Source organism: Osmerus mordax, chromosome 24, assembly GCF_038355195.1.
Source record: "Osmerus mordax isolate fOsmMor3 chromosome 24, fOsmMor3.pri, whole genome shotgun sequence".
Taxonomy (NCBI): domain Eukaryota; kingdom Metazoa; phylum Chordata; class Actinopteri; order Osmeriformes; family Osmeridae; genus Osmerus; species Osmerus mordax.
This window is the reverse complement of record NC_090073.1, coordinates 8,696,581-8,720,406: the sequence shown is the minus strand read 5'-3', so window position 1 is coordinate 8,720,406 and position 23,826 is coordinate 8,696,581. Positions and strand designations below refer to the sequence as shown.

The window sequence follows — 23,826 nt, the reverse complement described above, 5'->3', positions numbered from 1 at the left end:
GGGCTGCATGTTGTGTAGTCATGTTGGGCTCATGTATACTGTACCAGTGACTCTGTGAGTCTGTGTGGAGGTTGTCCGTGTAGGCATGTGGGTGTTGGAAAGAAAGCAAGCTCTTGGATCAGTGTTGGCATGTCTGTGAGTTTGAGGATCCGTGTGTGTGTGTTCCAGCCTGTCACCCATACCTCAGCCCTGTCTGTAAACAGACACTTCTGTAGCACACCGATTGTTTTGTATTGAGAAGCTTTCACCAAGAGCTCTCGACTAACGCTGTCTAAAACGATATATTTTTGTACTGTGCCAAGCATTGCGGAGGAAAGCAAGGGCCCGCAGTGACGGTTTCACCCCCTCACCCGAAGAGTATGAAGGCATCATGTGACCATGTTCTAAGAGTATGAAGGGATCATGTGACCATGTTCTCAGAGGATGAAGGGATCATGTGACCATGTTCTCAAGAGTATGAAGGGATCATGTGACCATGTTCTCAGAGTATGGAAGGATCATGTGACCATGTTCTCAGAGTATGAAGGGATCATGTGACCATGTTCTAAGAGTATGAAGGGATCATGTGACCATGTTCTCAGAGTATGAAGGGATCATGTGACCATGTTCTCTAAGGATGAAGGGATCATGTGACCATGTTCTCTAAGGATGAAGGGATCATGTGACCATGTTCTCTAAGGATGAAGGGATCATGTGACCATGTTCTCAAGCATCCCAGCTCTGACAGCACGCTCAGCCCAGGGGCGACACGGCAATACAGACACGGTTAGGAGGTATCTACGTGTAACGAACGTAGCCAAGAAAACGAGAGACGGGAGACTCCAGCTGTCTGAACGACAGACTTCAGACAGTGGAGGTGTCCCAGATGATGGGATGTAGTCAAAAGAAAATGTTCTCCTGGTTTGATCAGTGTTTTAAGGTATCGTTCTAAAGCCTAGTATTGAATCGGACATGTATGAAAAATGATCTGTTCATCTGTAGGGACGGTGATTGATTGATGAGTGGTGGATAAGAGAGGAGATAGTCTTCACAAGAAGAAACCGTATAGCCTGATCATGATTTCAGAAATCTGTTGTCAAATTTTCTAAAAGACGAGCTTTTAATTGTTTCTGATCATCTGTCGAGATTCAGGGGATGTGGTAGTGAGTGGATGAAATGTTGTGCCTTTTCCTTTGAAAGGTCTACTTAAATATCTAATAAATTCAACATACAAAAAGTTTGGTCCCTGTTCCTTTTTGTGTTTCAGCTTTTTGTTGAGTTTACCTGAGCTGACGTGAACTTTGACCTATCTATGATCCTAGCATGAATCTGCAACGTTTTTTTCTCTTTCGCTTTCTCTCTCCCCCTCCCTTTCACTCTCTTCCCCTTTCCCAAACTATGACAGGATGCTCTGTAGCTTTGCCAGCGGTGTCAAAAAGACCCAAAGTGTCACATTGGGTCAAAACCCTTTTGTCACGAGAAGGGAGTCAGGTGGCTGAGCGGGTAGGGAAGCGGGCTAGTAATCTGAAGGTTGCCAGTTCGATTCCCCGGCAGTGCGAAATGACATTGTGTCCTTGGGCAAGGCACTTCACCCTACTTGCCTCGGGGGGAATGTCCCTGTACTTAATGTAAGTCGCTCTGGATAAGAGCGTCTGCTAAATGACTGAATGTAAATGTGAATGAATGTAAGCAAGTTTCTGTAAAGTTGTGTCCAACTGTCCAGCCATCATCTACTATCACTTGATCTTCCAGAAGAAAAAAAAAACTTACATAAAAAAATTGATTTAGCTGAGATAGTTAACAAGACCTGTCCTGAGTTACGAAACTCGTTCAAATTCTCACACATCTCACACACGCACATTCACTTCCCTTCAGAGGCCTAAGACAGTCCCGTCTCATGGAGGTTGCGGAGGTCAAACCAAAAACAACACACTCAGTTCCTCGGAGCCGGAAGAGCTGCCAGTCTGCGGGCTGAGATATCCGCTGTTTTATTCTTGTTTGTGGAGACGGGTCACGTGGTCTCGGAAACAGGTCATATCTGCCCCAGAACAGGCAAACGATAGTGCTGCTATAACGGGAGAGGAGCCATCGCCCACACACAGCCTGTTCTGAGGCGCCTCACACACACACACACATGGATATTGGGTGTGTTGTGTTGTGTGTGTGTGTGTGTGGACTCACTGCCTCTTAAAAAGGATACTGGAGGGAGGGGGCGGGGGGGGGTGAACAACATTTGTGTAGTTGTACGTGTGAGTGCTTATCATCTGCTTAGAATTTTAACAAGCAGCAGTTAAAATGTAATTAAAAACATAACTTTTACTGAGGACCAGGTAATGCAGAGTCTTGGGGTTGTGTGTGTTTGGCAGGGTGAGGATACAGAACTCACAGGGGGCAGTGACACTCACAGGGAACGCCCGCGCGAAGCTGGAGCCGGCTCGGCCGCCCCCTTGCGTGTGACCCCCCCCCAGGGGCCCCATTTGTCCAGGGGCCACAGGTCTTGGAAGGGTGGCGAGTTATTTTTGGCCCCGGTTTGGACGTCCGTGATGTCAGAGTGTTTCCTAGTCTTCCGAGCTGGGCCGAGCCGAGCTCCAGAGATTCTCCAGAGTCCTTCCTGTTGTGCTCGGGAGAGGGGGGGGGGAAGAGGTGGGGAACCCGTCAGCCAGACAAAGAGGGGGGAGGGAGGTCTCTGGGCCTCCCGTCCCCCGACACAATGGCGTTCCTCTGGATGACAGATGCTGCTTAACCCCCTGACCCGGTGTGCTGAGATGGCCCTGCTGACTGACAGGCCCAGGGCAGAGAGAGGCGAGGCACACAGGGCCCCGTGTCACAGGACGCCCTCCCCTAACAAGGGAAGGAACTGTCTCTTTCAGCCCTGCCCCTCACCACCCCCACCCTCCGGTAATATATGTCTGTCCAAGGAAGAGCGGTGTTAACACCATGAGTTAAGGAGAGAGGAGGGGGGACGATCGCTTCTGCTTGCTTGTCTTATTGAGCTGAATATTGAGACAAATTGACTAGTAAATCACAGTGGGGAAGAGGAGCGTGGTGACAGTTAGAGAGAGGCCTCTGGACTGGCCGTCGTCCGGGGCTGGTTGGTGGAGATTCTGCCGACGGAGGTCAACGCATCATTTCTGTCGACTCTCCAGGGGTGAAAGGAGACCACGCCAGCAGTTTGCTATTTTAAAATGTGCCCGTTTACGTTTGTGTTTGTTTGGGATAAATTCCAAACAACAATTCCGTCGAATACTCAACTGTCGTACCAGGAGTTATCAGGGTTTTTCCTCCCTGATGCTCACACAGTAACTCTGCTTTCCACAGCTGATCCTACTAGGGGGGACATTGTGTTTCTGGTGGGAGACTCCGAAGTGTTGGACATCGTGAAGTCCAAGGCCTAGGGACGTTTTCTGAAATAGTTTGTACACCAGACATGTCAACCCAGTGTCCCCACTGGGTACAGGGTAGATCTATCTCTCTCGTATTCTCTATGCCTCTTTTTTTTTTATCTCTTCTTTATTTCATCTCTCTCTGTCTCTCTCATCTCTCTCTTCCATGCTCTCATTCTCACCTCTCTGGCCCTCTCCTGCTCTCTCCTCCTTCACAAAACATCCTGTCAGCTGCAGTGATGTGTGCCCTGAGCACGTCCCCTCGCCCCTTTACCCCCCCCCCCCCCCCCCCCCCCCCATCTGGCCAAAGCCCTCTGGCCTATCCACCAGTCCGGCCATATTCTCTGAAACAAAAAAACAACTGTAAACTGCAGCCAATGCAGTGCACCATGCCTGTGTGATCATGCAGTGTACCGAACAAGGGTTTAATAGTCAAAGGGGGTTTCCCAAACGCTTTGGCAATGAAAAAAAAACACACTTCTAAATGAGTTAATGATATAATACCTGAACCATTTAGTGGGATGAAATGACAGGTCTGTGCTTGAATGCATGCAAGGTTCACCTCTGACAAAAGCACTCTTTGTTTGAGAGGAGTGGAGGAGGAAACCTGATAACACCGATTCCCTCTGCCTCTCTCTCTCCCTGCCTCGCTCCCCCTCTCTCTTCCTCTCTACCCCTTCACTCCCTACCTCTCTCCCCCTGCCTCTCACCCTGCCTCTCTCTCCTCTCTTTCCCTACCTCTCTCTCCCCCTCTCCCTACCTCTCTCCCTATCTTTATCCCCCTGCCTCTCACCCCGCCTCTTTTCCCTGTCTCTCCCTACCTCTCTCTCTCCCTCTCTCTCTCCCTACCTCTCTCTCCCCCTCTCTCCCTCTCTCTCTCCCCCTCTCTCCCTACCTCTCCCCTGCCTCTCTCCCGACCTCCCTCTGCCTCTCTCTCCATGCCTCTCTCTCCCTCTATCTCTGCTTGTCTCCCTCTCTTTTTGCCTCTGCCTCTCCCTCTGCCTCTCTCTCTCCTACTTTACTCTGCTTCTCTCTCCCTCTCCCCCTTTCTCCCTACCTCTTTCTTCCTCTTTCTCCCTCTATCTCTGCCTCTCCCTCTGCCTTTCTCTCTCCTGCTTTACTCTGCTTCTCTCTTCTTCTCACTGTCTTCCTCTGACTCTCTCACTCTTCCTCTCTCTCCCTCTATCTTCATCTCTCTATTTTTCAGTTGTCATACACACAGTTGTCATAGTAAATGAAATATATGTTTATATTTAATAACATGTATGTTATTTATTTCCTCAGTGGATACGGGCAGGTGTTTCATAAGCTCTTCACCATTCTACCTTGTTCTGACTTTAACCGCTAGGGGGCAGTATGTCTTTTTGATAGAAGTTGGAACGTTTTAAACTACCCTATACAGGGGCCTTAAAGAAAGGACTCGCATGTAACTAGGTGTTTTGATTTCTATGTGCTTATCGGTACTTAAATGTAAACACTACATCTATACATGCACAATGATTCTACGATGTTCGTTTTAACCGTGAATCAGCCGGATAGCCAGATTGATTACTAAACTTGTATTTGCGGGTAGTTAGGCCTACTAGTCCTAGTTGTTTGCGTGTATCTAAACAGTTATATGGACATTAGGTTTTATGATTAATATTGATTAATATCGAAGCATTTTATTTCGTTTTAGTCTGCAAAGTAGGAAGCCCTAAATAAGTAGTTCCTTATAGCCTACAAATTAACGGTTGTGTTTTCACTTCGCATTTGTTCTTAGTCTGCCTACTTTCTAGGGCATGAGACAGAGAAGACTTCATAATGTGGACGATGCTAGTCTATTCTGTGTTACATTCCTTCGATTCTTCCCAGCCCAAGTAGGCTATTAAAAAGGGCAAACGTACAGGTCTGATGTTTGAATGAACACCACGGGTCTCATTAGATCTAACGATCGCTCATGTATTCATAAAACTGTATCCATACAGCCTACCTTTCCCATATCGAAACCCTACAAATTCCGATGTTAGATTACAAGGATGTATTCTAAAGCACCAAAAGATTGCTATTGATTATAATAGATCCTCGACCTTTAAGGGGGACTTTTGGGGTGAATTGACCAGAAAATCTCTATTTCTCTCTTATCTCTCTTATCTCTCTCTCTCTCTCTCTCTCTCTCTCTCTCTCACACACACACACACACACACACACACACACACACACACACACACACACACACACACACACACACACACACACACACAAGTAATCACGAACATTTATAAAGTAGGTGACGGTTCCCAATATTGTCCCCTCTCATAACAAGCCATAGGCTATTTATCCTTTTAAAACGTTTGGTTGCATGGTCAAAATATCTTCATTTCCCGGAACTGGTATGAACTATTTTATCTCAATATATCACAACCGGGAAGTATGTGTAGATCCTGGTAAACGTTATCTATCCACAGGCTTTAAATCAAATAATATACAGCCCACCAAAATCTTTGCCACGTGTTCGTCCATTTGAAATAGACATCAACACAGTAGATATAAAACATTAACAGTTATTCTTTAAATCTAAGGCTTTCACATCATTCCATTAATTTCTTCTTTTTTTTCTGAAGAAAGATGATCTACTTCGTCATGTTGAGTCTCCTTTTCTGACATCCTAGTTCACTTAGAAGACAAATGGGGCTTTGAATGATTCATTTATTAGGTAAACAGAATTATGGTAATGATCCAGTTAATCTGAATGGGAATGTTAATTTGCCGTTCAAAGTGCGTTTACAAACTCCGGGGCAGTGAATGCGCCCTGCATTTGTTTAACCAAAGCTTTAGTTACCATCCCGCTTAGAATGAGCCTCACTTCGTTTATCACATTATTAGATATAAAGAAATACATTTAGTCTATACCCTGTACCATTTTGTCGTTTATTTGTCGTTCAAATGTTGTTGCTGCAGCCTATGCAAAGTTGTGCTGTAGGCTATATGTAGGCCTATGTATATTTTTCTTAAGAACATGAAAACTCGGATGACCACAGGCTATGTAGAAAATATAATTCAATGAAATAAATGGAATCGTACTTTAGATTCGAGTAGTCTTGCTGGTAGATTAGGGCATGCTTTGAAGCTATTCACCACAATTTCCTTGCAATTTCCATCCATATCTCAGACGACCTTAAGAGAAGGTCCCTCCCTCGGCGCTGCTCTGCCGAGCTTCTGATTGGATAGGGCTTCATGGATGGAATTGGTTGCAGAAATGCAAAACTTGTTGCTGGTTCCCTGGACGCGTTCATCTCACACAGCGCCAAGCGGCAGACCAGAGTGAGATCTATCTGCCAATCTCCCCCGGCTGGTGTAGACCACACCAGACTCTGGAGCAGAAGTGCAGATTAGAGCGAAAGGGAAAGAGTAGCCTACTATTGAGGTTTAGCGCTGCCTGCGCTGTCGGAAGGCATATGCCCGGGACCGAGTGAAGGATGTTGTTAAGCCGCTCAGAGGTGGTGGAGTGTGGGTAGTTCGCTCCAGAGGTTCGGGGACAATATTGCGTAAAAGCGGTCCTTCGGTACCCAACTGTTCCAGGTTTCTCCTCTTGTGGACTTTGCCGATGACTGTTTTTTTCAACATGTTAAGAGAGCGTTATTTTAATCGTTGAAAGACAACTGTTGGACATAGTTTTGGTGACTGCAAACTACAACCAAGATACATTGTTGGAACGGTGCATGTTGCCGGCGGATTTTATTTTGCGTCTCCAGAATGGGATCTTCCTCAGCAGACATTAGAAACTGGCCGTTCTTAGACAATTGACTGTGAACTGGAATAATATGCTAGAAGAGGAGATATCGCTACTAAATCTTTTTTTTGTTGTTGAACATTTTATTTCATAAAGTAGAAGGTTGTTTTTTTGTTGTTGCAAGTTTTGAACGAAGAAATGTGCGCATATAAAACTTGGAATATGATAATGAAACAGAGGCACTGGTATTGAGAGTGATTTCTATTTTATACAGTTTGTGACCTTAACGAGAAAATAAGGAGCAAACACGCCTGTGCAAATAGCCTACACGGGAACGAACAAGGACGCTACCTGCGTGCGTCTTCAGACGGCTTCTCCGCTCCCTTTGGTTTTTGACGCTACAGTAAAGTTGGAAAAGGCGAATAAAACACGTATTCGGTGAGTGTGTTCACGTGAAGTTCTCACAACACAATTCTCAATTGAACCTAGGAAAATAGTTAATATCTGTCTGAAAGTGTATCGTCTCCTAGAGATTTTTTTTCTCTTCTTAAATCATTCGGAGACGGTTGGGAAAGCAAAGACACGCTCAGACGGCCGATGTCATGTGGGATTGATAGTAGAGGAGTATGTTTGGGCTGGATCAGTTTGGTTCTCAGATTAATAGCAGAAACCCTGGCCAGTCAGAAAGAAACATAAACCAACCAAGACTGAACATGAGCTCCCATTATAAAAGCCCCGGCTTTCATTCCGGTGGCCCGACGGGAGCCGTGGAGCCGGGCATGGGCCCGCTGAACGAGCCCCCGATGCTGGGGCTCAACATGAACATGAACGGGGAGCAGTACGGAGGATTTCACCCGCGGGGACACTCGGACATGCATGCGAGCGGCGGACTTCAACAACAGCCGCAACAGGGACCCATGCATGGATTTTTTAACAACCAGCAACCTCATCAAGGCCACCCTCACGGCCATCAGCCTCACCCCCACCAACACCACCCTCACTTCGGCGGGGGCTTTGGAGGCCCAGACCCAGGCTCATCCTGCCTGCATGGCGGCAGGCTAATGGGCTACAACAACAGTGGCATGGGACCCCAGCAGGGATTTGGAGAGGGCTTTGACCCCCTATCTGAAGGCCAGGCAGGGGACGGCTTCTCCCAGCAGCAGCAAAGATCTGGAAACATGCCCGACTTCCAGCATCACGGCCCCCCAAGTGGCAATCATGCAGTCCCTGCTCCCTGCCTCCCCCTGGACCAGTCTCCCAACCGGGCAGCATCCTTTCACGGCCTGCCCTCCTCTTCCTCCTCCTCCTCCGAGTCCCACGGCCTGGAGCCTCGTCGGATGCCCAACCAGGGAGCCGTGGAGGGTATTGAGTATAACTTCCCCGGCGAGCCCCCGTCAGGGCACTTTGACGTTCCTGTGTTCTCCCCCTCAGAATCTGATTCTCAGTTGCCCCATTTCGGGGCAGGAAGGCAGGTGGCTGGCGGGAGTTTCCCTGGCAACCCCGCCATGCCTCGGACCCCGGGGATGCAGGGCATCACCAAAGGGCACCAACAGCCCCCCTCTCAACCCCCGCAGCCCCCGCCCCCACCCCAGCACGGGGTGTTTTTCGAGCGGTTCGGTAACGGCCGTAAGGTGCCTGTGGGGATGGAGGGCCCGGGGGTGAACTCCAGACATCCCCTCATGCAGCAGCAACAACAGGCTGGATTGATAGCCCGGCAGAACTGCCCCCCTGGCCTCCCCCGGCCCCCCCAGCCTGAACCGGGGTCCTCCAACCCCAACATGCTGGATGGTGGGGTCATGATGCCAGGCCAACACAACCAGTTTGAATATCCCATTCACAGACTGGAGAATAGGACCCTGCACCCCTACGGAGAGCCCATGTTTAATATGCAACAGCCGGCGCCCCCTCCTCCCTCCCAGCAGCCCCCCAACCAGAGGCTGCAACACTTTGACTCTCCCTACATGAACATGGCTAAAAGGCCCAGGTTCGAGTTCCCCAACGCGCACGGCGGGGAGGGCTGTGGAACGTGGGGGGGGGGCATGCACACCCCACAGGGCATGGAGAACCACCTGTCCCCATCCTCCTACCCGGGCCTGCCCGGGGAGTTCACCCCGCCCGTGTCCGACGGGTTCCCCCCGGGCCCCCTCCAGCACGCCGGGCCGGAGCAGCAGTCCCTGCAGCAGAGGCAGAACGCCGCCATGATGATCAAGCAGATGGCGTCTCGGAACCAGCAGCAGAGGATGCGCCAGCCCAGCCTGCAGCAGCTGGGTCACCACGGCGACGTCCCCCAGGGCCCCATGGTGCACGGGGGCCCGGTGGGGAGCATGCCCCAGCCCGGCTTCGACCGGGAGAACGGAGGTCGGATGCCCGGCTTCGAGGGGCACATCCCCCACGTCACTCAGGAGCACGCCTGGTTCCCCGGGTCCCACCCTCCGGGAGAGATGATGGCGCAGCGCATGGGGGGAACCGGCGGTGAGGCCGGGGCTCACGACATGGGCCTGCCGCAGAACGGAGCCGGCATGATGTTCAGACCGGGCATCAACGGGATGGGCATGCAGGAGCCCATGAGGATACCGGGCGAAGGCCACGGACAGGCCCTCCACTCGCCCGGCATGCACTCTCAGTTTGGGGGAAACATGGGCAACCTATCCCAGATGCAGTCCCCTGGATCCGGGGTAGGGCACCCCAACGCCCCCGCTGACCGGAGGCCGGCCGACTTCCCCGCACCCCCTATGGGAGCGCAACCAACGTTTCCCTATGGGGGGGGCAACCGTCAGGGGCCTCCACACAGCGCTCCCCAGGGTGTGAACACCTCACCAGGGAGCTACCCTCCGCAGTCTGAGTTCCCCCCGGGCCAGCGCTCCTCTGTCAGCAAGCTTGGGGCCCTTTCCCTTGGGAACTTCAGCAAAACCAGCACTAAAGACAATGTTTTCGGGCAGAGCTGCCTTGCGGCTCTCTCCACGGCCTGCCAGAACATGATCGCTAGCCTAGGGGCCCCTAACCTCAACGTAACGTTCAACAAGAAGAACCAAAACGAGGGCAAGCGAAAACTGAGTCAGAACGAGCAGGACATTAATAGCAGCACAGCCAATGGGACTGGCAGTGCTGCAGCGCCTGAGTATTTTCAGAGCGGCACTTCCCAGAACAGCCAGATGCCTGGCACCGGGAATAGCAGCGTTAAGCCTGCAGGTCAAACCCAGACGTCGCAGGGGGAAGCCAGTGCCCTCTCCCCAAATTACAACATGGACGCTACCCCATGCAGTGAGGGGAAAGCAACAACAGGGAGCGGGAGAGGGAGAGGGAGGAGGAAGAGGGAGAGTGGGCATGTGAGCCCTGGGATTTTTTTTTCCTCTGACAACGGCAACCCTGTTGTAAGTCCAGGCCAGCAGACACCATCAGCTGGCGTTGGGGAGAGGGGTGTGGGGACGCCCCACGAGAAACCCCTCCCGTCCCCCTCATGGGGTAAGGGAGGCGACCTGATGCTGGGGGACCAGCCAGACCTCATGTCCTCTCTGGACAGCGGCATCCAGAGCGTCACCAAATCGGACGGGAGCTCACCGCGCGTCGACTTCCCTGACGACGTCAGCGCCCACTACAGCAACGAGGACGAGGTGTCCTCCAGCTCGGACGCCGGCGGAGGCCTGGCCTCCAAGCCCAGCCGCGGCACGCTGGCAACCAGCTCTCCCAAGCTGCAGAGGGGCGAGCACTGCCTGATGAACGGACAGAAGCCCATGGGCATGGGCCTCACCAATCACACTACCTCGACGCCAGAAGGCTACGGACTGAACGGAGGTGGGGGCGCGGGGGCCAACGGAGGGGGTCACCCAGGCACTCCTGGGATGGAGCAGGTACGCACCCCCTCCAGCACCTCTGGCCAGGACGAGATCCACCCTCTGGAGATCCTGCAGGCCCAGATCCAGCTGCAGCGCCAGCAGTTCAGCATCTCGGAGGACCAGCCTGTGGCCGTGAAGAACGGTGGCAAAAAAAACGGAGACTGTCCGTCGCAGAATGGAGACAATGAGCTGGCGAGCTGCAGCCCGGACGCCGGGAAGAACTCAATGGGCACTATTGACCTTGACACACTGATGGCGGAGCAGCACGCCACCTGGTACGTACCCAGCGACAAGGCCATGATGGATGGGGCCGAAGATGACAAGGCCATGGCACCCTGGGAAAGAACAAAGGGCCAGAGCAACGGCAAAGAAGGTAATTGAATGTGATATACAATCATGGTGGTCGTTACTGTCCATTATTCCTCACTTGTTGTGGCCTGATAGGAACATACACGTACTAGCGTTGCCGCAAAACTATTTCGTAGTTCGTTTTTGGTTAGTTTTTCTACAGGACTGTCGTTTAGCTCATAGAAGGGTGTGTGTATGTGTGTGTAAGATTGCATTAAGAATCCGTTGGGTGTACTCTTTATTATTTTTCTGTGTGGTTGAAAGGAGCGCCGTAGTCTTTAACCGCAATGTGAGTGTAGTAAACTAATGTGCGGATTTTGGGACGCAAATGTCAGATTAGTATTCCTAATTTTGAAGAATTTGTCCGAGATTCAGTCTGTCAAGCTTTTATTTGAAGTATAGAAAATACATTTAGTTCATTTGTAGCATTGCTTTCAGTTATGAGTATTGAAAACAAAAATGGATGGAATTAGAAGTCAGGAAGTCAGATATGCGTGTAGAAGAATGTAAAATTGATATTCGGTATTGCTGTTTTGAAACAGCTCCTGCCTTTTTCCTGCAGTGTGTTTTATGGATTATTTCGTCTTAGAGGAACTTCAAAAGAACAGCCCAAGAAAAGTAAACATTTCCTGTGGTTCTTTATCTGGGTGTTCAGGGGGAACAACTACACTGAGAAGATTAATCGTTTTTTGAGGAGATGCGTTTTCGCAGCGGGGTTTCCCCTCTCTGGAAATACGTTTGTTTTTGTTATTACCATGGGATTATGCGGATTTGAAAAATTGAATTGATTTTAGATTGAGGATAACAGCATTGGCTAAATGGAAATACAAATAAAATTACCTAAGACCTTTAGCCTTTTATTTTGTTAAAGAAAGAATAAAAAAAGGACATACAAAACTTGTAGAACTAATTAGAATTCCACATTAGATAATACAATAGATGTATTAAAATGAAAGGGTTGCTTACTTGGCAACCTCTTATGATAATAACAATTTGATAATAACCATATTGATAATACAATATAACAATATGGTGAGCTTATTATAAAAAAAAACAATCATGATATTTTATAGGTACATTCTTTGTTGTATAATATTCAATCGTTGTACGTATATTGTGCTTTTCGAGGTCAAATTTGAAATTTAGTTTAGACCTATGGCGAATTATTAGTGGTGAAACATTTATTTAAGCCATATATATAGAGGAGCATTGTAAATTGTACCAATGCACTTTCAGTTTATCTGCGTGATTATGGTTATTGGACCATGTATGCAGACATTTTTGAAGTTTTCTTTTTTTTTTATAACAATCAGTATAAAATAATAACATAAATTAATGTACTTTGTAATGTGATATTATTATTATTATTTTCGTTATAATTGTAATCATGTTTAGGCTACATAATATTTTATTAGTAGGCTATTGATACTATAATTTTTAAATAATTATTAGTTGTAGTTGTAGCAGCAGTATTTTGTTTTGCAATCCTTGGTAATGTTGAGGGTATTAAGAGACAACATGGGATAGAATAAAAACGTTGCGATGTTGGCTGCTTGTAGAAATACGGGCGTACAATTGTATATACAACATGTTATCTCTTCAATGTAATTGTCATTACAGCTGAGCTTAAATGTTAGTGTTTAAAATAGTTTAATAGTTTCAGTGCAATAACCCGCTGTTTATATATTTTTCTGAAAAGCTTTAATTTTCGATCGAGCATCGGCTTTTAAAATGGCTAGTTTGTGCTGCAAAAGGCAAGGCGAGAGACGCGCATAATTCAATGGCCACGGCCGTAGACGCGCCACCGAAACCGTTTTTTTTCTTCTTCATGTGAATAGGTAGCCCCCAGCGCGTATTCAGTGTCCCTTTGTTCTGTCTAACTGCGGGAGCTACGAGGGGAGGGGGAGCGCAGGGCACGGAATCTGGAGTCAAGACGCATTGTTTAAGAGGCGGCGCAGTCAACCACACTATCCATATTATGTAGCCAACCGTCTGGTTCATTTTTGCAAGGACGCATCCGAAGTGTAGCTAAGTGCTTTACATTCATCAACAGGCAACACATAACAGCACTGCCCCGACTTCCTGAATAGCTTGAACATAAGTATATCTCCTGCTTGGGCGGATCTAGGACTTATCTTTATAGAGCAGGATCAGAAACTGGGTCCAATAAACAGAAGTGCGTGTCTATAAGCCTTTCTTTACTTTAGGCTACTTAAGTTCCTGGCAGGAACGACAGGACAGGAGATGTGACCAATTGCCTTACAGCTCTCTCGCCACCAATGTAGCGTTCAGCAGGTGAGACCCAAGCCCGGGTGTTCTGTAGCACACTGCCCATCTGTACTCTGCATCTGTCCATGCAGGCCGTACATTAACCTGGCGAGTGCTTAGTCTTCGCTTTCCACACACATCACTCCCGTCTTTTGGGCTACATCTCGCTGCTTGCACACAACGCTCGCTGTTGAGGCGCGATCGATAGCTAGTTAGCACAAATCACGGCTCTTGACAGTTTCTCATTTGAGTGCTGCACATGAGAAGGGGGTGGCGAATTTGTGGGGATTTTGAGACAGAATCGGAATGCCTACATGGAAACCTAATAAATTGTGCACCACCAAGGATAAAAGTCAGCTGAATTTAAGATCAACACAAAGAAGAATAATGACCAACTTATAATACAAATAATAATACCAATCACAATCAATAAATACAGACAACATAATTAGCTAATTATATTAATATGCATGTATCTCCTACTGTAATTAATTTGATCATTTAACATTTTCATGTGTGTTTTGGACAGATGTACGGAAGGTTCTGTTAGTTAATCAACATCTGGTGAGATGTTAGGTCTTAGAGACACAAACACAGGCAGTGATAGTGGTTGAGTAAACCAGTTTGTAAACTTGTGTTTTTAGGTAAAGTTGGGTTTAATAGCCCGGTTTAGCAGGCAGTTGGTCAGGGGTGTGTGTGTGTGTTTGGGGAGGGGGGTGTTACGGTGGGATTTGAGTGGTGGGCTTTTGACGGTGCAGGTGGGGTGTGTGTGGTTGGGGTAGGGAGAGAGGTGAGGCTGAAGAACATCCTGTTCTTCAGCCTGTCAGTCAAACTGCTGGTCAGACAGGTCTTCAGTTAGGAGAAGAAAAAAAAATCCTGTTTGCAAGCTTCTGCAAGCTTCCACTAGTGTCCAGTAGCATTCACAACACTTTCCGCGACCAACTCTATTTACGTCAAGAATGTAAACACACAGGACGTAGTGAGATGGTATTGTCTCAGTCTGTTGGGTGAAGTGCAGTGTTTCAGTTCAGCCTGTGTCCTTGCTAGCCATGCTGTAAAAGGCTCCTTGGGGCCTGTTTCAGGGAATATTCTACAGTAATGGCCCTTGCTACACCCACACTTGGCCCAGTCTGCCTGTGTGTCAGTGTGTGTGTGTGTTAGCATGTGTGTGTCAGCATGTGGCTGAAACTCTTCACTAAGGTCCGGTAAAGTGTGTTGCGGATGAGGGGCCTGGATACTGGGAGGCCTTCACCTCCCCATAGACACTGTGCTTGCGTTGTCGTCTAAAACAAACTGTCGTAATTCACGAGCAACTCAGCTCGTAAGTAAACAAAACCCGTCCATATATTGGTGACTATTTTCTTTTCCTATTTTTCTCTCCCCCCCCCCCCCCCCCCAATCTTCATGTTAGTCTTTGTGTCTCAGTCCGGAACTAGAGGTTAGGTTTTAGGAATGTCCACGCTAGCGGCTGAAGGGAAAGATCCTGTCAGTTTCTACTGGCCTCTTCCGTCTATGTGCGGACCACAGTTTGAACCACATAGCAAACTGAATGTTGCTGCTCATACCTAATATGTCTCTAACACGTTGATACACTGACTGGAAAGTAGACTTGGTGGACTGGCTTTTTATTCTTGTTAGCGGACTGGTTAATCCAATTCAACAGGCATATTGGCATTCCAGCTAAATAACTGTCCTAAGAGAGTTCTGTCAATTCCCACCTCTGTTCATCTATTAAAATCACACTTATCATATTGACATTTCCTACAACAACAACCCACAAATCACATGTCATTTCTATTTTGGCCTTTTCTTTTCTTGAAGCGAAAATATGATGTGATTGACATTTGCTTTCACGAAGAAATATATATATAAAAAACACTGCTCTAGGCAACTCTATGTTTCAGATCCATCATTTACAAGGTGTTTTATATTGACTTACTCCAGAACACACACATGCACACACCCAGAATACACACATGTACACACACACATTCCACACACGCCCATGCTGCAGAAATAATCATCATTATCATAATAATAGCAATTAGCATTGGTAATATTTGTCCCTGAAGGTGTCTCCATCCTTGTGTACGTCCTGTGAGTGTACTTGGTTATTGACAGATCCAGCCACAAGGAGAGGATTGTGCAGAAGTTGTCTAAGGTAATTCCTCAGTGTACGTGCAGAAGTTGTCTAAGGTAATTCCTCAGTGTACGTGCAGAAGTTTGACACGGTACAAAGTCCGGCGTAACAACCAGACCTTTGTCTTGTCTTTTTTTCTCTTTTTTTTTGTGTTTGCTTAGTCTGTGTCTTTCTCAACGAGATACTCCCCTAACTTCTGGGTGACAATAGTTGAATGAGAAGGATTGTGTGTGTTTGTGTGTTTGGAAAAGGTCAGGTTTGTGGACATAGAAATAAGAGGCTGTGTGCTTGTCATCCGCACATGCGATGGTTGCGGTGTGGTGACCAAAGTTCAGGCTCCCAGGGGTCAACTGAGTAAAACACTTTGTTCTAGTGACACGAAAGATAACATTACGTAACATTTTAGTAATTTAGCTTTTTTCTTTTTTTTTTTTGAATAATTTTATAATTTCAGAGGTGTGTGATATCAAATCAAATCAAATCAAATTTATTTGTATAGCCCTTTTTACACGCAAGCATGTCACAGAGGGCTTCACATATGCCCATATGCACATGCACGTGATAGTGTGCATGTGTGCGTTTGTGTCTATCCAGTGTGTGTTTTATTTCCGGGGGTCTTGTGAGACATTGGAGAGGAGCGCTGGTGAAAGGAAGCACGTCTAAGCGGTGTGGTTAGAGAAGGATGAACAAAGGTGTCAGGCGTTTTGCTCGCCAGATTTTCTGACTTCAAAATAGAAGCTCATCCGGGGGTTTTCGCGTTCCCTGGGGAAACAGCATTGAAATAAAATAAAACTTGTCTCAGCGTGTGGTGAATTTTTCCCCTCAGACGGAGCCAGGAAAGGAAGACTGCGTTTGTGTTGGGGAGACGCAGGCAGAGGGGGTGTTCTGCAGGGGGGCGATGTGGCGGCTCTTCCAGTGTCTTGTTTAGCCAGGGTCCAGAAAAGGCCTGGAAAGACTTTTCCTTTTTTTTTTTTCCTGTTTATTGTTTTTTTTCTCGCTGGCTTTCCCAACTCTAAAGGTTTCAGTGGGAGATGAAGTTCTCCTGCTTGGTTAAATAGTCTAATACTGCACACTGTTCAGTAGGTGTGTGTGTGTGTGTGTGCTTGTAGTGTTCACACTCACTGCCAGCAGCAGTTATGTTATTTGGCATTCAGGTAGTCGTCAAGCATCTTTAATTTGTATTGAAAAACTGACAAATGAGTTATGACACTGGAGTTCCTTTTCCCGGGAGAGAGAGAGGTACATGCTGATGGAGTGATAGAGAAAACGAGACAGAGAGAAGTTTTTTTTGTTTGTTTTTTTTCAAGTAACATCTGAGGTTTCACTCTCAAGGCGAGGGTCTTGGTGATGGTTGTCATTTGCGTAGCCGTTAGAGAAGAACTCTTTCATTTTCTCCCCGGCTCCATTCTCCTGGACCTTTCCTTTCTCTTCCTTGGATATTTAGATTTATAAGTCACTTTTTTCATCTTTTGTTTTTTAAATGACAGCCTTGAAAGTGAAATCTTGATCAAATCTTAAGTCGCCCGTATTTCTTTGTATTTGACAACACAAAAACGCGACTATTTATGTGTTTAAATAAATATTTATTTATACAGTTTTTATTGCGGTGTTTGTCATACATAAGATGTATTTTTTTATTACTTTGTTTTTTATTTATTAAATAAAAGAGTAATCCATCAAATTAGAACACTGTTAATTATAGTCAATTACTGTGCGTGGTTTATTTGATATAACATTTGTTAATAACATCTTTGTAAACAAATCGTAAATTACCTTAATTAAGAGCTTTTGAAAAAAGAAACTTGTCTTTGTCTTGGACATGCAGTCTGATTTCTCCAGGATGAGTAGAACTGCAGACAAAGTGTCCGAGTTGGAAACTGTGGCGTCTGTTCACCCCCTCCTCCCCTCCTCCTCCCCCGACCCCTGACCCTAGCCCCCTCCAGCAGATGCCCTTAATCCCTAAACTCCCACAGTTTTCATAAATGCTTGAGGTTTCCAAGTGGGCAAAAAAAAGAAGGACAAACCCAGACATAAACAGAGTGTGTAGCAAAGCGACCAAACTGAAACAGGGAAGTAGATCAATATGTCACCGGCGTGGATGACACAGAGGACAGCTCCTGGACGTGCTTTTGATTTATGCAGGAGGCACTAAATCACTTCCCCTGTTCCGATTTGAGTGTAGTTTCCAAAAGCGCGTCTTGCGGCCCGAGGGGGAGGTACGGCGTGAGTGTGAGTGTGTGTGTTTGTACCGGGGATGGAATGGGTGTACTGCTGAAGTGCTGTTAAGGAGTGTCGAGGCCATGCCTGTCTGGGCAGGTTCACCCCCCCCCCTCTCCCACTCCTCCCCCCCCCCCCCCCCCCCCCCCACACCTCCTTGTTGCAGCCTAGTCAGGAACAGAGAGGAAATTCAAACCAAAATAACCTCTGTGCCCTCGCTTGAGAAATGTGCCCCCCCCCCCTCTCCCTTCTCCTCTCTCCACCGTCTCCTCCCTGCTCTGCTCTAAAGCAAAGGTCATAGTGTGTGCGGGGGGGTTGGTGGAGTCGGGGGGGGGGGGGGTCACAGAGTGCCTTGGATACCCTGAGCCCCCCGCCCCACCCCCACCCCCTCTTCACCATCCCCAGCCCCAAGGCATTCTGGGATACTGGGGTTTCCTACCTATGCTGTAGTTCTCTGTAGATCTACTTACCCTTCACACATACCTTCCCTCTCTGCACCTTTCGGAGTGAGGGGTTCCTGCGTTCTCTGTTTTCACTGTGGAGCCATAGCTGCGGGCTGGAAACAACCTGAGCTCCTGGACTCCCAGACAAAGCCGGTCTTTAGGGAAAGGGAGGTATTTGAATATGCTATAGACGGCTTTCGGGGGTCTGTTATTTTATGCCTCCACTCTTTCTCCTGGTATTGTGCTGTGCGCATTGTGTCGCCAGCCTTCGCAGCAGGGCCCTGGAGGTAGTTGTTATGCCACAGGAATCTGACCTGAAGTCACACACTGTCATGGAGGAGAAGGAGGCGAGGGACGAGTGGGACCGCGGGTGCTTTTGTCAGAGAGGAAGAGCAGGGCTGGTTTGTGTTCCGCCGTGCCGGGGTCGTGACCCGGGGTAGCACGGGGGTCGAAGGTGAAGTGTCGTCATGGAAGTCGAGCTCGGGTTAGAAAGGGCAAAAGGGGGGCTGCCGCATGGGATTGTGGGAAATCAATGTGACAGCTCTGCGGAGCAGGCGCTGGAAAGGACACCAAGAGACACAAATACTCTCGCTCTTTTCTTCACTCTTTCTCTCGCTGTCTTTTTCTGCCGCTCAATCACACACACACACACACACACACACACACACACAGTCTTGCTCTTCCACACTCCCCTCACTTGGGCACACACACTTCGTCACACAAGCAGCACGTATCAAACTCAGTTATTGCAAATATCAAAAGATGCACAATGGCGGCGGCCCTAATTATTACGAGCGTCAATATAATTGTCTTCCCCCCCCCCCCCCCCCCCCCCAAAGTAAGTTTAGGATAATTCAGTAGCAGTTAGGATTTCAGGAAGTGTTTTGGACGTAGTCCCTGTGTTGCTGAGAGAGTGCATCAACAGCGTTGTGTGACAGTTACACTGGTATCTGTCACCCAGGGAAGTGGAGCAGCGCGCTGTGTGTGTGTGTGTGAAGTCGTCTTCGCCACGGCACGCCAGGAAAAGCCTCGGTTCATCTCTGTAAATCGTCTTTCCAGCCAGGCCTCATACAAGCCTGCATGTGCACACCAGGCCGTAAATCACCCCGTGTGACATCACTTCCCCTCGCTCATGGGAGATGTGGAGGTGTGTATCACTTTCAGCTGAGCGCCTCTCTCTAACACGTCGTTGCAGTGATCCAGGCTGACTGTAATGTGGTTAAAGGATATTTAAATTGTATTTGTGGTTCGGTTTAGTCGGCTTTGGTTGGTATTGTTCTCTGTGTGAGATCTATTCCCCCCGTGTTGATGCTAAACAGACGCTTGCTCGGATGAGCAGGGCATCATTGAGATATGAATTCAACGGCGGAGACACAATGCGAGTGAACAGCCTTAACAAGATAGGTTTTATTGAAAAATAAGAAAAAAAGATTCCTCAGCTTGTAAAATGTCACAGTGATTTGGGGTTTACATCTGTGTGATGTCAGATTTCACACCGTGGTTTCCACTTTGGAGCGAACACGCGGGCATGGATAATGTGTAGCATTTAAGTGTATCGTGGAGATTTTCCATAAAATCTCCTCCCCAGTCTATTCAGGGAGGGAGTGAAGGTGTTTGTTTTGTAGGACCACGTAATCAACAAATATCTGGATTATTCCCAAGTAGTAGATTTCTTGTTTTTTTTTATAAAATCTATATTCCAGAGGTGCATTTTATACATTTTACCAGTCAAAGAAATTCAAGTTCTGTACTGTAGAAAAAACGATTTTTAAATGACAAATTTAATTCTGTGTGTGTTTTTTGTGTAAGCATGAGTTTGAGTGTGTGTGTGTGTGTGTCTGAGTGTATGCAAGCTGAGTACATGCATGTTTACACTTCTTGTCCTTGCATATATGAGGCTGGGGGCCGTGTCTGTCAGTCGTGGGCCTATCTGAGTGTCATGTGCCTGGGTGTGGTGTATGCATGTTAGTGTGCCTGCGTGTGTGTGCGTGTGTACGTGTATATGTGTGTATGCATGCATTTTTGCATGCATATGTGTGCGTCTGTGCGTGTGTGTGTGTGTGCGTGTGTGTGTGTGTGTGTGGAGCAGCAGCAGCTGAAGGCTGGTGTGGACGTGGCGTCGGGGACGTAGGTTCGGCGGTGTGTGTTGTCAGATTGCTGTGTGTCATCAGCGAGCCAGGGGAACGCTTGGCTGGCTATCCAGGCCGGTGTGGTCCTGCTGAGCCCAGCTAGCTGCCTGCTGACGGGAGCTGGGGGGCACGGCGCTGGGGGGGGGGGGGGGCACCGGGGCTGGGGGGGGGGGGGCACAGCGCTGGGGGGGGGGGGGGGCACCGGGGCTGGGGGGGGGGGGGGGCCGGGGTGGGGGTGTCTGGGGAGGCAGGGGGTCTGGGGGAAGGCAGACGGAGGTAGGGGGGTCGGGGGGCTGGGAGGAGTTAGAGGAAGGTACGAGGAAGGGGGGAGGCAGGGGGTGTAAAGTACAGTAAAGGCCCCCTGCCTGATTGTGTGCTGTGCTGAGGTGTATGGACTGAACCCTTCATCACCGCTAATCCCCAAACCCCCTCCCCTGTCTCATCCCTCCGCTTGGTGGGAGGGTGGGAGGGGAGGGAGGGATGGATGGAGGTAGAGAGAGCAACAACTTGGTTGCCTGACCTTTCACCAAATCCCTCCGCTTTTCCATTCCAGTGGTCGCAGCCCAGACAAGCTAGGGGCAAGACCCCCTCTCTCTCCCTCCCTCCCTTTTTCCCTCCATCTCTCCCACCTTCCCTCTTCCCTCCCTCTCTCCATGCTTGTTTACCCTCCTCCTTCTCCCTCTCCCTGTCTCCTCCCTCCTTCCCCGGCTCTGTTGCCTGTGTTGTCTAACATCGGTGTTACAGCTTGTCGAGCGAAGCACACAGACAGACCTAGAGAGAGAGACCTGTATAGATATAGAAATACTTACAGAGAGAGAGAGAGACCTACAGAGATATAGAGAGAGACCTAGATTAAAGAGACCTACAGATATATCTAGAGAGAGAGACCTAGAGAGAGAGACCCAGAGAGAGGAGCTTTAACCTAAGGGCTGTTGGGTGACACCCGGGTCGGGCTTTCTAAAGGTCTCTCTGCTCTGATGTCACAGTGCTGGGCGTGTGTGTTCCCCCCCCCCCCCCCCCCCCCCCCCCCCCCTTCCTGTGACTCACCTACCCCATCGTCTGAGGCCTCCATCTCCGGCCTTCTCAGAGATGAAGACTGTCACCCAGTCAGGGAGCAGAGAGGATTCTGGGTACTGTAGTTTTCTAGAACAGCGTTGGAAGGACTCCAACGCCCCCCACCCCCCGCCGAGCGCGGCCGGCGTAGATCAGGACGGATGACGCGCGCTGCCTTTACCTTTTAGAGTTTAGCCAAGCACTTTCTCTCCCTCGTCAATCTTCCTCCTTCTCATTTTTTCCCTACACGGCGCTAGCGATTTCACTCCCAGAACGAGGCATTCATCTGAGCCGTCAGTGCCCCGCTCGCTCCCCCAAGAACCGCGAGGTTGATTTCTGTACGACCTTTCATAAACCCGTGTATGGATTTTCCCGGGCCTCGGAGCGGGCCATTTAAGATGAGGTTTGACACCTCAGTGGCATGGGGTCGATAGCAGCTCAGGATCATTATACCAGTAAATTGGGTCAAGCAGGGTGAAAGGTCGGCCTTCTCAGGGCCTTCTGACCCCAAGACCAGAGGTCGGCTGGGGAGCTCCTCTGATTGCAGGGTTGTCTGAGTGTGTGTGTGGTGAGGTTTCTAGGAGTGTTGGTCACCACATGCAAGGTGGGAGTAGGGGGGAGGGGTACCTTTCTGTGTAACTTTGAGCTGTGGGCTTTTCAGGCAGACTTCTGAAGAGAGGGGTGGGTTGAGTACATTTCACACCCCAGGCATCAGAGCCATGTGTAAATGGCACTGGTCTCATTAATGTGAGGCGATCTTTTAACGATGTATAAAAAAACAAAAAAAAAACATTCGAAATGAGTAAAGTATTCCAGGTTTGTTTATTTTCTGTCTGTTTGTGTAGATCGTCTCAAACCTAACCCTGTCCCTCCCTCTCTCTCCCTCTCTGTTTTCCTCCTTCCGCAGAGTCGGACCTGTCCCAGAGCAAGCCTGGAGGTGGAGGTGCCGCCCCAGGGACCGGCGGGGGGGGCCGGGGGAGGGGGGGAGCCACCTGCAGTGCCTGTCTGTCCACTGCACAGACGAGCTGGGGGACACCAAGGGGGGCCGAGGGGGGCCAGTGTCGTCGTGGCGATCCCTCCACTCCGACATCTCCAACCGCTTCGGAACCTTCGTGGCGGCGCTCACCTGAGCAGAGAGGGAGGGAGGGAGAGAGGGAGGGGATAGATAGGGCGTAGGGGGGAGAGAGGGAGGAGGGGGGGGGGGGAAAGGGGCGAGGAGGGGTCAGAGGGACGACAGCAACGAGGATGACGGAAGGAGAGACGGTGAAAACGAGGCGACTGCAAATGTTCTCGCCTGTTCAGGGAGAAAGAGACATTTATACACTAATATACACACACGTGTACACACACCTATACATGGCCACACACACACACACACACACACACGCACACCGCTGGACAATACAGCTTGGGCTCTACCTTGTGACGCCCACATCTGGAAGACCTCAAATCAATCTTTTTTTTTGTTTTTGTTTTATTTTTATTTTTAAGGAAAACTAGAGGAACGTAAAAGGGAGGAAGGGTGGGGGTGGGGGGGGGGGGGGAGGAAAGAAGCTGTCATTGGGCTGTGGTGGGATACCAGTATGTTGTCTGTTTACTGTGTTTGACATGGAAAGACTGTTCAGAGCAGTCACTGTGTTCGGCTTGATGTGGCCTCTTCCCATCCAGGCTGCTAGTCCTAGCTGTGATACCATCCCTGATACCAGTCTCCTAGTCCTGGGTCTAGTCCTGGGTCTAGTCCTGGGTCTAGTCCTGGGTCTAGTCCTGGGTCTAGTCCTGGAGCCTGGATCCTTCCCATGTGTCTGTACCACAGTCCTTCTCACGTTGAACATATGAGAGACCAGTTCAGTTAGAAAGTTATCCTTGACTTGTCAGGGAGGAGGGAGGAGGGAGGTAGGGAGGAGGGAGGTAGGGAGGAGGGACTCAAGGCAAAAATACCACAAAGAGATTTCTGAACACTATTGCCTCTCAATAGAAGTCAATTTTCTACTTTCTTTGCTGCTGATGCTATTTTAGAGGTTCTTTTGAGATGAAAAGACCGTGGAATACAGGTTTCTGAACATAATCATTTCCCTCCTCCCTCTCTCTCCTCTCCTTTGAAACTCTTTCTTTCTCAAACTCTCCTGTAATAGACTCATCCACTGGGTACACCTCACAGCCAACGAGAGGTTTAACAGAGGTTAAGGAACTGTTTAATAAGGGAACTGAAAAGAGTATTGGTATTGCACATGTAAAATAAAAGAACATTTGCTGTGTGTTAGGCAATCTTGTAATCTTTAAATAAAGCTTCAGTTGAATTTGAATTTCTGAAACAGGTGGAA

The 23,826-nt window shown here is 48.7% G+C and overlaps 1 protein-coding gene across 1 annotated transcript; it reads left to right on the top strand.

The window, feature by feature from the left end:
* The first annotated feature begins 7,062 nt into the window (after positions 1-7,062).
* Positions 7,063-22,635, top strand: LOC136932595 (transcriptional activator MN1-like). The gene is given in 3 exon segments (XM_067227755.1): positions 7,063-11,280; positions 22,413-22,477; positions 22,480-22,635. Coding segments are annotated over 3 exon segments (3,801 nt in total). The 5' UTR covers positions 7,063-7,700.
* The last annotated feature ends 1,191 nt before the right edge of the window (positions 22,636-23,826 follow it).